The sequence below is a fragment of the Labrus mixtus genome, chromosome 9 (genome assembly GCF_963584025.1).
Source record: "Labrus mixtus chromosome 9, fLabMix1.1, whole genome shotgun sequence".
In the NCBI taxonomy this organism is placed as follows: domain Eukaryota; kingdom Metazoa; phylum Chordata; class Actinopteri; order Labriformes; family Labridae; genus Labrus; species Labrus mixtus.
The window spans coordinates 24,479,974-24,495,691 of record NC_083620.1 but is presented as its reverse complement, the minus strand read 5'-3'; the positions used below and the strand labels follow the sequence as shown (position 1 = coordinate 24,495,691).

General features: G+C 41.0%; 1 protein-coding gene across 1 annotated transcript in view; it reads right to left on the bottom strand.

Moving 5' to 3' along the window:
* The window catches only part of tenm4 (teneurin transmembrane protein 4), a 137,859-nt gene that overhangs the window by 62,518 nt on the left and 59,623 nt on the right, over positions 1 to 15,718 (bottom strand). Inside the window, exons 4-9 of the mRNA XM_061047042.1 lie at positions 14,845 to 15,094; positions 11,749 to 11,847; positions 10,585 to 10,820; positions 4,181 to 4,345; positions 2,111 to 2,325; positions 821 to 1,031 (exon numbers count right to left, since the gene is read on the bottom strand). Coding sequence (XP_060903025.1) covers positions 821 to 1,031; positions 2,111 to 2,325; positions 4,181 to 4,345; positions 10,585 to 10,820; positions 11,749 to 11,847; positions 14,845 to 15,094 — 1,176 coding nt within the window. The remainder of the gene's footprint in view (positions 1 to 820; positions 1,032 to 2,110; positions 2,326 to 4,180; positions 4,346 to 10,584; positions 10,821 to 11,748; positions 11,848 to 14,844; positions 15,095 to 15,718) is intronic.

Sequence of the window (15,718 nt, the reverse complement as noted above, 5' to 3'; positions counted from 1 at the left end):
CCCCCCCCCCCCCCCCCCCCCCCCCCCTCCTTGTGTCATATCATATATTGAGTATTGAATTACCACTGTTGCTGGCACACTAAGGGGGGCGTCTCTTGCCTGTCTTCTCTTGGTGTTACACTGGTGTTGAGGACAGCTTCTCATCGATCTGCTGCCTGGCACAGCCCCTGTCACAGATGGACTCTGGCCCAGGAGCTTTTAATTAAAGAGCATGTGAGAACAGCTCCCAGCTGCCATCCCTGTGAAAGTCGACACCTCGGGCCCTCTCACACCTTGCTTTATACAGCAGTGCTAATCAAAGGTGCTTTAGGGAGAACAAAGAGAGGCGTACAAAACCAAATCACCTCGACAAAGAAGGATGTATGCCTGAAACACAGCTGTGTGTCACGCAGAGTAAGTCGGAAGACAGAAATATCATCCCAACTTTGATATATGGAAAGTAGATGGAAATTGGAGCAAATCATGATCAAAAAATGGCACAAGCAGGAGGGTATAATCACACTTTGAATTGTATGCAAATGGTTCCCAGAAGCTGGACCCCTGATTCGCTCAGAGACACTCAGGCTAATGAGGATATTATGATCTCTCAATGCCCTACTCAGGGGCATGGCAGGGTAGCACTGATGTTCTGATTTTTGTCATATTCAACTTCACCTTGATTAACCTGCACTTTCCTTAGCTATTGAAACCTTCCAAAAACTGCCTCTGACTCATGCCCCAGTCTGGGCTGTTTGCTGTCTAGTGCTGCTGGTTGGTATTATAGGGATTATGTGGATTGCTATTACAGGTGTCAGCAGCAGGTCATGCCCAGGGCACTCACCTATGGCTGTGGTGAGGAAGGAGACAGTTTCAGTTTCCTTCCCGTCGTTGTAGATGGCCAGGTGCCAGATGCCCGAGTCCATGTACTGGATAAAACCTGTGTCGTGAGTGGTGATGGGTACCAAACTCCGCTGCATAGCCACAGGGCCCTCCAGACCATGAATGTCCTGGGTGAGGAGCCGCCGCCCATCCAAAAGCTCCACAAAGTCAAACTGCGGACAGACACACAGAAAGTGAGAAAGACTGATAGATAGACCGCAGACACGCCATTAGAGTGACACATGAGACTTGAGTGCTTTCAGCCCTCTTTATAGTGGAGCATCATTTGGTCTGCATGAATAACTCATCATTCCAGAGGAGCCTGAGTAAGTCTTGGCACATCGTGGCTGGATGGGCTGTGATAATTTCATAGTCCATCACATATCTTATATGAAAGCCTTGTTTAAAACTATTAAAGTGGAAAAAAGGGAAGTGGAGGAAATGTTTTTTAAAGCCAGTGTTTACCAAATAACATCTGCAACGATTTGCTTCATATCAAGAGAGACTCAATGAATACCAATGAGACGGTATTTCCTTTTCATCTACATAAGGAATGGAATCTTGACTCATCTACCACTCCACGTATAATCAGACACAGCAGGAAAACTCCACTCCAGATTATTTCTTTTGAAGTACAAATAGAGGAAAGAGACCCATCAACATCACTACATGATATTTTGACAGAAAAATAAATCACAATGGACGTTGACGCTAACTATATCCATAGTATGAACAACAAGCTCAACTGAACTTACATTTCAGTAAGTTCAAAAGGTATGACAGGTATGATAAATAACATGCTACATCTGATACTGTGCTGCACATAGATGGGTAAATTAGTGTAAAGACAAATCTCCCCGTCTCTCGGCCCCTGAGCCTTGTATCTTTGTGTGATTCATTGATGATATTGAAGCCGAAAGAAATTTGCTGTAAATCCTATCGTGCAACAAGGAAAGTGATTCATAATACAATAAAGAGATTTATGAATTGGTTTGTATTCATGACACGTTCCTACATGGTTAGATAGATTTTTTTTTTCCCCCAACAATTTTCCAATTTCTATCCTGTGGAAGAAAAGCAGAATCTTTACAGTCTGCAGACATGATTTTAAACTGTAACACAGAGCTTTGCATTTGCAATTTGTGATGGTCTCCAAAACTCTGTTTTTTTTCAGCTAATAAGGTCAGCAGCAAACAACAGATTAACCAAGCAAGAAATGAATGGGTTTCAGTAAGATTGAAATATTTCCTACCTGTGTGTGTGACGGAGGTAGACCTCTCCTTCCATAGATTCCTACTAAGGCATCTTTGCTCAGGGACACATTAAACTTCAGGTACATGGGATGATCAATGAAGACCTGGGACCTCCAGAAGATACCAGGTGGAATCTGCTGCGCGACCTTGCGCCCCACGTCAATCTCGCCCATATCTATATAGCTGTCATCTGGGAACAAGCTGTCCAATTTGCCTGCATTGCGCACAAAGTGAATCGGTCAAAGAGATCACATCATTAATCCAGAATGTGGAGGGTGGAGGGCAGAGGGAGTCACTCTGCTGCAGCCTGATAGTCTGACCATATCACAGATATTCAATCACATCCTTGTCAGCAGCAGAAAAAAAGAAATGTTATGGATGACCCCCTGCCACATTACCGTCCCAATTCCAGTTGAGGAGGGAAAACAAAACAAGAAATGTGAGGGGACATCAAAATGTAGCTATATCCTGTTGTGTTTTGTTTATTGAGTCACTGACAATTGGAATTGAGAGAAAATAAAAAATTTAATTAAATTAAAATTAAATGATAAAATAATATTCATAACCTGATTGCGTTCATTATTTCAAAGCACTGACATCCAATGCACATTACGAGACTGCTGCCTCAAATTTCACATTTCATAAATCGTTATCATCACAGAGATAATATTAAACATGGCTGAACATATGGAGCGGAAAGGATGAAAAAAAAAAAGATACCGTATTACTACTTCCATACTGTGAAGATACAATTAAAGTAAAGTGAAAATTGTATTTACAGTAGACTCAAGACTCAAGAAGCCGCTCATGTACAAAATGCCAAACATTTCTCCATATGTTCCATAATACACCTTATATTGGACTCTGTGGAAATGGCAACATCTGTTTGCCCATGTAGACGAGCTAATTTCAGCAGTGATGTCTACTAAAGCAGACGTCCATACAAACTACCCCCAGGACTTGGTGGCAGACACGGCTTTTGGTTACACGTGGCACGGCAGATGGCAGTGTTCTCAGAAGTCCATCAGTGGCGACAGGTTTTATCAGACAGGACAGATTCCCCCGTGTCCCAGATCGAGGTCTCACATAATGCTACAATGCACAGGCTTCCATGTTGGGGTGTGTTTGTATCCATGCAGCACATTAATGGTGCTCTCATATCAGGCTGTTTAAATAAATCAGAAGCCGAGAGCAGTGATCATGGGCCTCATGGTTGTTGTTCTGGGTATTGAACTACAACACCATTCTCGAAAGAAGAAGACTCAGAAAGAGACACGTGCACTGAGTTCCATCTGTATCACCTTGATAAAACATCAGATAGCTCATCTTTGTTTCTGGTGACAGCACTGCAGAATGAGACTTATTTAGACAGCTAACAGCTATTGATTTCCGATCAGCAACGGTTGCCATGCGTGTCTAAGCTTAGCTAATGTCATGCTCGTTGCTAGCTAAACACACTTCACTGTCGGGTAAATGAAACAGACAACTACTGGATTCATCTATATGGTAATGACCCCATCTTCCACCTATTGTAGTCTGCCACCGGCAAATCACATGGTTCAATCTGGGCCCATTTGTTCACGAATGGAAGAAAGCAAACTTTCCTCGAGTCGAGCCGTTGGTACCGTAGGGTGAGCACATGCTTTCTGTTGCTGCCAGGAAAGGCAGCACAGACTTGGAGATGAAAGGATCACATCCGTTCTGAAGAGGACAGAGTGGCTAATCCCCCTCCAGCCCCTGGATACTCCGTCCCTTAAGCTGTCCCATTCTCTTCCTCCAGGAACAAATAACACTTTCCCACTTACAACAACTTTCATAGGATTACATTCAGATCTCTTTGCATGCCATGGAGACCAGTGAACACAATGTGAGACTGGATGGCACAATAATGACAAACTTGTTTAAACTCTAAAATGACATTTGTAAACTTTAGGATTTAAAAAACTTTTTTTTCTTTGGTTTTTCTTCACTGATGTGGGTGCAAAAGTGTACTTCAACAAAATAAGATGGCTGCAAAACCATCTGAATAACATTTGCTTCTGTACATTTCATTTTAAAAAACCACTTACCGTCATCTTTCCCCTTTCGGTCAGGTATTTCCAAGCCTGTGTTGCCTAGTGGTGGCAAGCTGAGATCAGTAGGAAAAGGTAGGCCACTTGTGTTGTCCTCTGACAGCTGGTACATCTGTCTCTGCATGGGCTGCAGGTGCCAGTTTAATCCGAAAAGGTGCATGGCTGAGGAATTAAACACAAGACAACCTTAGTATTAATGATATTGTAAACTTAATTTAACACAAAGTAACCTCTAGAACCCTCAAGAAAGCTCTTTTAGGGAAGTCAATTCTAAAGATAATGAACAATATGTTTTGGTTTAATGGCATTTGTTTCTAAAGTGCTGAGCAGTAAGATCAGAAGATGAATGCTATCCTGACCTCATGGGACAACATCTGTCTCACCCCACCAACATCGACTTGGACCATCCCCACTGCCCTAAACATTTCAACGACCCCATCACCTCACCATTCCCCTGCTAAACTAGGGGACAAAAGGAAAACACACCAGCAGGGAGACACCAGGGGTGTTTCAATGTGAACACAGTGGATGAAGTATGCTGATATTTTACAAGGTCGACAAAAGAAATGTCCTCTGGAACAATGGCAGCTGAGTGCAGGACAGAGGAGGAGGGGCTGACGATGACAGATCACCAATAAGAGAATGGACAAGACGAGCTTAGCGAGGCAAAAGCTACCTTGGAAGTCAACAGTCAGCAGAAAAGGCCTGGAAACTCAATATAGCTATTTTATTGGTTTGCTGGTTCTCTTAAGCTCCTCAAGTAAATAAGAACACAAATCAATTATAAAGAGAGGAATTATCTGACAGACTTAGACTGAAGCTGGTAGCAAGACCTCTCCTGTCCTTTTCTTTAAATGGGTTTTCATTTTCTATCCGTTTTAAGAGAAAGAAACACATCATGTCACCAATAAGCCTTTCAGTGACAGTTCAGACAACTCATACAAACTGGTTTTAGAGGGACTGGTTAGAGGGACTTTCTAAGTATGATAACTTAAGAGCTTGCTTACATCTACAGCTTATTTCTTTGGATCATAAGCATTGTTGTTTCCTATTTGTATTTGATTTATTAAAACTAGAGGTAGTAGCTTTTTCCTGAAAATTAAAATATAGACTTTTATACTAAACCTATAGACTAAAAGTAATACATTTCAATCATCACTTACAGGCCTCCATACATGTGTGGTTGTGACTGTGTATGCAGAGACCCTGTCCTCTGACTGTGAGTTATTGAATTACAGCAAAACTGATGTATAACAACACTATGCTTTATTCCTCCATTTAGATCTCTTATAGAAGTTTCTCATGATCATTTTTTTTTTATTGGATGATCACACCTTTTTCAAAGAATATGGGATATTTTCATGGTGCACACAAACTATACAGTACCATATGTTTTCTGAAATATAAAGACACGTTTGGGTAAAAGGTAGCGATAGTGTGGTTATCAGGAAAAAAATGGAACACAAAGATTCCCTTCCAAGATGATGAAAGTTCAACTGCATCACGAGCATCTGCTCCGTGTCTGTCCGGTGTGGAAGTGACGGTGTCAGCGAAGCACCACAGTGAGGAGACAGATGGCTTTATTTGTCATTTTGTAAGCTCCAGAAAGACATTTCTTGTGATTTGTGACTCTACATTGACTTGCAAAATAAATTTAAAAAAAAAAGGCTGTGTCTGTCGCTGGCAGAACCACTGCAAAGTCACCAGGCAGGGTGTCATTCCACGTGTCCCGATAATCATGTCTTTGTAAGCCCTGCTCTTCATCCATCCATCCCTTGGCAATCTAATGGAAAATGGTCGAGGGAATTCCCATCCTTAAGATTTGCTTAAACGCCTTCTCGCCTATCTTTAGTATGCAGAGCATTGGAACTGAGCCAGAGAAGCCTCCTGATTTTGTTTTGCTTGCTCTTCAAACTTTGCAAACACTGTGCAATGACACTCACAAGGCTGCCACAATTGGTTGCAAAATGAAGACAGGTTGTAGGAATAACAAGGTACTTCTAATGAGATGGCTACAGGCAGAGACAAGCTGTGCCTTCGTTCCAGCAATGCCACTGACCTGTCAAGAGTACTGCACTTCGTAGCGTTGCCCCTTTTTCCTGAGCACATGTTGTGCCCTCCTTTCGCTTATCTCTTGGCAGGAAGTTGGGTCACCCCATGTGCCAATTAGGGAACGGAGGTAGTGTAGTACTGTACTGTAGTGAAGCCTTCTCTGAAGCCAATCTGTGAAAGTCAGCGCTTATTGCTAAGGGTCATCCGCCAGCATTCTTGAGCTTCTTATCCAGTGATCTAAGGAGCTCTGTCCAACTAGTGCACACTTAAGGGAGAGTATGATGAGTAGAACCCTTTCCCTCATTTTGCTTGTCAAAATCATAAAGTGCTCTGCGCATCTTAAAAAAAAGACAAAAATTCTGTTTGTTTTAAAGCCTACACATAATACAGTATTATATTTACCTTGGACTGTAAAATGTTTTAACCATATGGTTAATTAGCCGCTACGGATAAAGACTTGGATGGGTGTTAAACATGGTTGCTCATTTCTCACCTAACTCCATTTAGAGCTATCCTTCACTGGCAGCCTTTTGTCTGGATCCATGGTCTGTGAGAATTATGTTCACACATTTACAGATATAAATAGGAACAAATAACTAATAAAGCCACACATGCCTTAAGAACCACATCATGCTAGCACTGAAATGCTGTATTTCTTTCATACAAAACCACATGAAATCTAAAGAAAAAATAATGTCTGACATTTTCAGAAATAAAATCTGTTTTGGGCTTATCAATTTCCTTTCCTTAGAAATGGGCAATTAGAAGTCTGGAGTATCAATTTGTGCACTTTCTATGTTGGTAGGAATTTAATTATGTAAATTGTAATTTCAAATAAATCAGTGTAAACAGTTGTAGAAAATTATCCAGATTCTAGCTAGGAGACTTATCACCACTCCCGTGCTCAATTTATCCAAAAACAGAAACACATCACAATCAAATAAAAATGTGGATGGTAGCTTGATGTATCAGGGACTATTTCTTCTGGTATTCCTTCAGAGTGGAATGATACATTTAAAGTAGAAATATAAATGGATGCTTCCACCTTATAAGAAAAGCTAATAAAATAATCTAACTCAGATGTTATGTAGGTGTGTGATTGCATTACTAATTTAAATTTGCTATTCATTTCATGTGCATGTTTTTAGTGTAGTAGCCTAAATATTTCTTCCACAGGGTATGCTGCATGGATACTGTATGTCTTCTAACACTATCACCAACTACAGAAAGGATGATTAGGTTGTGCAATGTCCAAAAACACAAACCCAGGTCTATATTATCTCTGTACTGATTATTCAAAAAATGACAAAAACCGTCCTAGCATTATTACAACAGCACACACCGGGGTTGGGATTGCCTGTCTTGATGTCTTCTGCCTTGCATTAAACGAATAAAGCCACTGAGTTTTCTACTGAACTCCAGTAGGCGCATGAACAAAACAATTGCTTGAGTCAAGACAATGAATCACTGAAAATGGAAAAAATTAATAGAAAAATACCAAAAGCAAAATTATGGCAAAGCAGTGGGATGTTAAAGGCTTGGCAGCAATACGTGGCCAACAGACTAATTTGTGTACCAATGTCTGCCAGTTACAATAAAGTAGCTATTGTTCAGTTCTTTCCCATCCATACAATCTTTACAAAGAAATATTATATTGGTGCACTGACAATTAAAATTTCCATTAAAAAACATATATTTCAAATTCAGCTGACAAAGAGCTTTATGTTTTTTTTCTCCTCAATTAAACAGCTACAGACAACTACAGCAAATATCACATAATGAAAAAGTCAAATCCAACAAAGCAATTATTTAGTGCAATAAGACAAAAAGGTAAAAAATGTGTTGTAGATTGGATGATCATGCAGTGAACATTGTCGGGGGCCCTCCTCTTTGTCCTTGTCTGTATACTGAGGGTGAATGGAAGTGAACACAGGAGGATACTGACAACCTTAAAAATTAGAAACATATAACAAATGTGCTAATGAGCGAGCGACCATGGAGAAAGTAATGCCATTTTACACCGCTGACCTTTTTGCACTTCAAAATGTGCCAATTTACAAAGCTGTGAAAAAACTGAAACCATGCTGTAAGTCCAAACATCTGTCATGAAACATAATTGGGTTCATTAGACATCTCACCAGATTCCCAATTACAGGCCTCAATAATTAATTGCACTTGAAATTAAATGTATTTTCTCATCAGCCTTTAATTAAACATGGCCCTCACTCTTGATTGGAAATTCGGATCTTCGGGTGAGGTTTGGTCTCCGACATGTTTACTTGTGGGGCATCAGGAGATTGTGAGAGTTTTGCAGGGTATAATTATCCTGTCTGATTAAGAACTATCAGGCTGATGGAGCTCTGTGGCTTTTGGCTAAGTCACAGGCAATAAACCGGCGTAGACACATACTGTAACTCTACTTCTAGAGCCAAACCACGACTTGCTCACACCCACTGTCATCAGTTTAAAATTCCTGGACACGTAGATCATTCCCATGAACAGCAACCAGCGGAAAAATCTTTTTTAATCCAGCCCTGTTCTGAATTTTAAATGAAACAATTTAAATGGCTCTGATGACACAAAATGAATAATCAGATTTCAGTTCATTTGGCCTCAAGGAAAGGCAGAAACGATAGCTTTGGTGATTGTTACAGCATAATGCATATCTATAACAAATGTCCTCAATGAAGAATTCATTTATCTCACTGATGAGGGCCATGAAGAAGGATCTGGCTGTTCGTTCATTGACTGCATGCATATGAACTACAATGATTTCACCGGCCTTCTATTGGAAAACCATTTCTTTTTTTCTCGCTATGCGAGATTCAACTCAACAATGTAACCATTTATATGATAAGCAGGTACTAGGATCTGTATAAATGGTAAAATAAATTAAAAAGAAGTGCATATCATCTCTTGATTTGAATTTGGAACATATGACTAAGGTGGAGTAGTCTTCATTTTAAAGAAAGAAGTTAAAGCTCAGTCTTTCATGTAGATCACTGTATCATTGGAACATTCAGCCAATCTATGCAACAATGATCGATTTACATTATTTGAATCCACACCTCAAACTTACCTTTTTAGCATTTCATTGTTCCCTCCTAACCCCACTCTTTTGAAATCCTTCCTCCCTTCTCCTTTTCCTTATTCTGAATTGAACTGAGTACAAAGCTCTAACTCAGTCAACATGAGGTAAACTCACCACAGCTAGACCCTAAAAACCTTTGCTTCACCACTTAATGCCCCAATACCTCTTCCACACAAAGAAACCAACCTCACGTATTCTCAGAATCACCCACTACTACCTACTACCTACCCAGAATCCTTGTCGATCCTAAACCTCTCCAACATGGCAGATACTGCTGCTATTGTCAGCTGCTGCAAACCTATGAACTCTATTGAATCCATCTTTATAAAGAAGTTCAAAAAAAAAAATATTTTTTAACAATACATTTCTATTCTTGGAAGAAATTGAAGGTTGATTCAACAACAGTGATTCTAACTGTAGCCAGTTAGAAAGTATGAATACTTGATTTCCATACTTTGTACAGAAAGTTTGAAGAATCTCAGCTACCCATAAAGAGTTGACTTTTCCATTATAGGCAGAGCAAGAGAACACAAAGAAAACCATCTCCAAGCACGAACACAGAGCTGGCGGCATAGGTTTATTTGTGATCTAAGAAATATGGAAAATCATCATCACAGCAATTGCTTGAAGAGTCCACTTACATATACTTTTAACTTTCCTTTCTAGTACTTTTTCATTGCCGTGTCTTTGTGTACTACTTCTTCTGATCATTTACAAGTGGAATGCGTAAACACTCTTGCATAAAGATCACACGGATAAATAAGAGATTGTATTATTAGATATGAACATCATTCTCTTGAGGAATAGCAAAAGTCAAAAGGAGCATAACAGACTTAAAAGCATATCTCAGATAATACGGCTGGTTGTCCTTATCCAGCTGGTCAGAGAATTTTTAAACAGCGAATATTCAAATTCTGCAGTCCTCTCTTGGCTGATCTCTTTTTAATTCATTTCCTTACTGACCTACACAAGAGCAAGACGCTGGATTGCTCGTCAGTGCAGACTCAGTCATCCCAATCAATGAGTGATAATGTTATTTCGGACCAGGTGTGTGGGCGAGGAGTCAATCTATGAGCTCCTATATAGCGACGCTCATATATGGCACAGAGTGCAGATTCAACACTATTAAGAGGTGTAATAGAGGGAACACAATAGAGCATGGACTCATTCTGTGTCTGCAGTTAAGTGGGGGGTGGTGCTGGGGGTGGATAGGTAGAGGCACCCACCCTGGTGTGTGGAAGCACTGTAGGTGACTCACCGATGAAGTAGGCCAACAGGAACAGCAGTGTTACTGAGATGAGGATGGCACTGAGAGCAGCACATTTCCAGTTGCAGTGTTTATAGGGTTTCTTCAGGCTGAAGGCAGGTCGAGAGAAGGTGTTTCGAGGCAGAGGGCGTGGGGGAGGCGAGTACACTGTGCTGGAGGTTAAAGGGTATCCTGGTGATGTTGTGCAATACATCGGAGATGTTCCACCTGGTTTGAACAGGAAGTGCCTGGAAAAGAAAAAAGCACATCTTCCCGTTAGCAATAATGGCCAACTGAATTCTCAGGGATGTCTGTCATCATAATACTGTATGTAACCATCCAAGTGCAGCCCCTTCCGCTGCTAATTCTGTTTCCAAGCACATTCAATACTGTTACCATAGTCACGCTTCTGCTAGATTAGTCAGAATACTAAAGCATAGTGGGTTGCTCAGTCGGAACTATGAATCAATATTAAATCTAATTTACAGGACTAGTGACCGCAGCTGGCTCTTGTTTACGTATTCATGCTGCTGTAGTGAAGAGTAATTCTCAGTAACTATGTGTCAAGACTGTCCAGAGGAGAGACACAAAATATGAGGCTGCAGATTGAAGTTGTACAGATTTATTCGCCCTTGGAGAACATGGCTGGCTATCTCAGAAAACATGTGTAGAGCTGCATTTCAGAGAGCCGTATAAGAAGCCCATCAGAGTCAGTGGCAGCAGCACTGTTGTCAAGGCTATTTAACTGACAAGTTTACAAGAAGCTCCTGAGCGACAGTGACATGGACGTGATTGAATGTCACATTACGATGTATGATGTGGAAAGTCACTGAGACCACATTTCATTTATAAATACCAGGACAAATCTTGGACATATCCTATACCTATTTGAGCAATTGGAGGCAGCATGGGCGACTGTTCATAAAGCGGTCATGCTTAACATTAATCGAAGGTTATACAAGCCAACAATGTGACTTAATGCAAGCTGTTAGTCGTATTAATCAGGCAAGGGACAGATACAGCGGGGACCTAGCACTGCAGGAGACATACACCGATGATTGACAGCATTTCAAAACAGAGGATGTTGATGGAAATAAAGTGCAGGCATCGCTATTGTTTTCATGGCAAAGCAGACTCTGACAGCAGTGTGAGCCAGATAGCAAACATGCAACATACCCGTCACTGTACGTAGCATCATGGCGTGCTGATGCCAGAATGTCCATCTCAATGAGGTTGTCCTGCAAAGTCTCTAGGAATGACTGCTTTGCTAAGTTTCTACACACAGGTGGAAAGATGGATATGAAGCGGGTATGAGATGTGCGTGCAATAAACACAGGAATGCCAATACAGAAAGTGATCACCAAGCAACATCAACAACAACAACAAGTAACAAATGAAGATCAAGACGGACAGTGTGGTACAAAGAAACCAAGGTCCTGATGGAACTACTTCTACAAAAGTGTGAGACAAATAACATCTTTCTCGCTTGTTCCCCTCCTTTGGGCACTGCCATACCTTGTTTTGTACGAGCCCTGCCCTTCTCTGCAAGCGTCTTGCTCCTCTCTGATAAACATTAGAGTATTCTGGCTCCTTTAAGGTTGTGGTTGGAAGAAAACAATGCATCACTTACACATCAGAACCTTAAGGTTTCTAACACTTTATTACACCAGTGTATTGCTCCCACTCTGGAATATGAAAATAGGGATCAGTATTACGTCATAATGTGGTAACAATAAACTCATCATGTTAAACACGATACGTTTATTGTCGTGTCAAGTGCTGTGGCATTACTGCTACTGCCACAGCAAATATCTGGGCACGGTTGAGCAACAATAAAACAACTGTAGATATGAACCTGACAGGAAAGAGAAAACTCTCCAGTGGAAACAGAATTAAACTTCTGAAATAAATATGTTTAGACTGGATGGAGCTCCAGATTCATCAGTAAGGTGACTGCTCCATGTGCTTCTTACGTAATAACGCAAACTAAAGACTCCCACTCGTTTCTGCTGCTGTGAAATCGCTGCAGGTAGTACAATCAATTAGGGGAGGGGATTCACAGCGGTGACACGGTGACAGTGGGTTTTCTCGTCAGAATCGCTTGTGGCACATCGGGAGAATTTAAGATAATGACACGATCCCAGCACTCTGTCTTCACAGCCCAACCGGTCTTATGGGCACCGCACAAAGGCTGCGCTCTGGAGCGCTCGTGCTTCTTCTAACTGGGAACAGACTAATACATATCTGTATGTCTGAATGTCTATTTTAGACGTTATTGTCACTTTATTACCCTGGCATCTAAAAGTGGGGAGACAAAAAGTCTCTGTGCTCCCCCTTTTCCAGCGCCAGACCCACCTGATGGACACCAACTCATCATCTTATAACTTAATACATTTTATGTTAAAACAATATAAATTCTCAGTTTATTATTTAACAATAAAAGTACTATGTCATAATGTGATACTGATCTTTATTTTCATATTCCAGAGTGGCAGTAATAGGCTTCTGTACTATATTCAGACAAAAGACTTTTTCATATCTTAATTTCATTCCTATATACAAAAATGTGTCACAGAAGTTTGATAGTTTTCAAGCTGGATGGTATCCTTAAATACAGAGGTGATCCATTTAACTCTCCAAAAACAGACAATAACAGTTTCACAAGTTCTTAGAGTTCATGTCTCATTTTACCCAGAATGCACTCTCCCCTACACCAGCTCCGTTCTGTGAGTAAATACTGCAGAAAAGCCATGGAAAACTGAGCTGCCTGCATGCAATGGGCAGGCTGAACACGTCCGGTGTTACAAGAGAAAAGCCTCGTTTTTTCTTTTTCCTACTGCATCTGCGAGGCGAGTAGTGAAGTCAGTTCATGGTCTCTGACGCTTTTGTTTTGGAGAAGAATGCAACTTTTAATGAAGAGAGAGATGCTTGGCAGAAACTCTAAAGAAAATGGTGAGGCTTTAAAGGGGCAACCGACGGCTGGCATCTCTCCAGTGGCAGAGCAGGATAAGACCTACCAGTGTGGAATTGATCGGGGCCATTACATTTCACAGAAATGATGAGACAAGGCCATTGTTACACTATTAACGGAATGAATGTGACTAATATTTCTAAGCCTGTCTGGATATTATTAATAGTTTAAATTGCATTAATGGAATGTAAGGTGTTGAGCTTTCTTCAAGGGAATAGATCATTAAGACTACTTATATGGTGTGGGCATCATTCTTGCCTGTTGCAGATCCAGTCTCCTCACCATCTGTTTCTGCTCCACAGGGAATACCTGTGCAGGATTAACTTTGGAGCAGGATGACGTGTAATCATTCATTATAGCGCTAACCGTCCTTCTACCAGCTGAAATTGATGCTCATTTTCCTGTTGACTGAACCGTTGCACAAAAATTGGAGGAAGAGACAGTAATTCTGCTCATGGATGGTTGTTTCGCCATGCTAAATTAGCTAGACGCTATTCTGTTGTAAACAGCACTTTCATGTATTGCAAACGCACCATTTCTACTACAGACAAGGTCTGGGGTTTTTTTTAGAGGAAGGCTTTAAATGGACTCTAATAATAAATCATGTTAATAAAGAAAAACAGTATTTATATTTCACAACTTCCTCAAAAATGAAAGCAACGCAATGTCTTTTTTTATGTTGGCTCAGCAGGTGACCTGGTCACAGTGTGAAGGCCTTCCTTTGTTTGTGGTGTTTTTCTACAGCTAAAAGAGTATAATGTTAGGGTAATTTGCCTTGCTATTCTTGATTTTTATATTGTCTTGCGTTGATACCAGCCAAAGAAATACCACCACAGATATTCCCTTTGTTGCAATAACACTTGACAGATCTATTTCACACGAGGGCCTCCTATTGAGAAATGTGCAGGAGAACTGAATACTGATTAATATGGAATAAATAAAACTCGGGGCCTGAAGTGGAGGAGCTATGAAGCCTGCTCAGATGAGACTGAATATCATTTTGCAGAAACTCTTACATATCCAACGTGATTGTAATTACTCTGCTGTTCCCACAGTTAGGATTGCTGACATAAAACAAAGAACCAAACCAGGACTTTTCTGTTGTTTGCCACAAAATCATGTTCATTACAAATAACGGCCTATGCCTCTAGCTGGATAGCTGCCTTTTTATTGCTCTGCTTCTTGTTAGCACTGCGGTAATTTAATATGGAGCAGACAGCATGAAAACCTGTGCTCAATGGCAGCAGCTCAAGCCCAGTCTTATCATCATTCTCTGTATTGTCTGAGAAAAGTGACAGTACCTTGTTTCCAGGGGGATGTTACTGTTTAGCAGCCAGTTGTCCTGTGCGCTACCAGAGTCTTGACCACTGGCCGGACCCTCGGGGGGAGCAGAGCTGTCCGTGGGCGCGGGACTTGGGTTGCTCCTCGGCGTGTAGTTGCCCCGATTCAAAGAGTTAATGGAGGCTGCATGGTGCTGATGATTGGGCGAGTGGGAGTGGGAGAGAGGCAGAGGAGGCGTCCGCAGCCGAGAGTGGTTTTGAAAAGCCACGTCTGAAGCACAAGAGAGAAGAAATAAAACACGTTACGAGACTATAAAAGAAAAAAACAAAACAATTCTTTTCATTGAATGTTTGTTTTTCAGACACTTTGAATCTTTGGATGCACCATCAAAGACACTGGGATTCACAGGTTTTGGGATGGTGTGTCTGTGTTCCTTTTATTTTGCCTTATACTAGCAGGGTAAGAGGAGCCTTATGTTTTATTGTAACTCCCTGAGCCTCAACACTGTGATTGGTGAACGATTAGTCATAGTTTCACAAGCAGCCCATAAATTAACGCCTGAACTAAAGACTAATTTCACTGAAGAGCCCCAAAGCCCTTAAGTGAATCACTCTTAAAAAGTCCCTCTTCTGCTCATTATTTCTCCCGATCGGTCTCCATCCAAGTGTGCTCTCTCCCTCCCACAGAGACATGGGACTGTTGATTCAGAGCAGACACTTGCTCCCGTGTAAACACCGAGGTGGGCTCTTCTTAGAACTGACCCCTTCTTTAGGATTTCTTTTTAACATTCTTTTAGCCTCTGAGCATGTGTTGCTCTATGACAAATACCCTGTTGGTCTATTGTCAGTGCAACAGTTGAGCAGACACAAATGTAAGATTAGAAAATAGAAATCA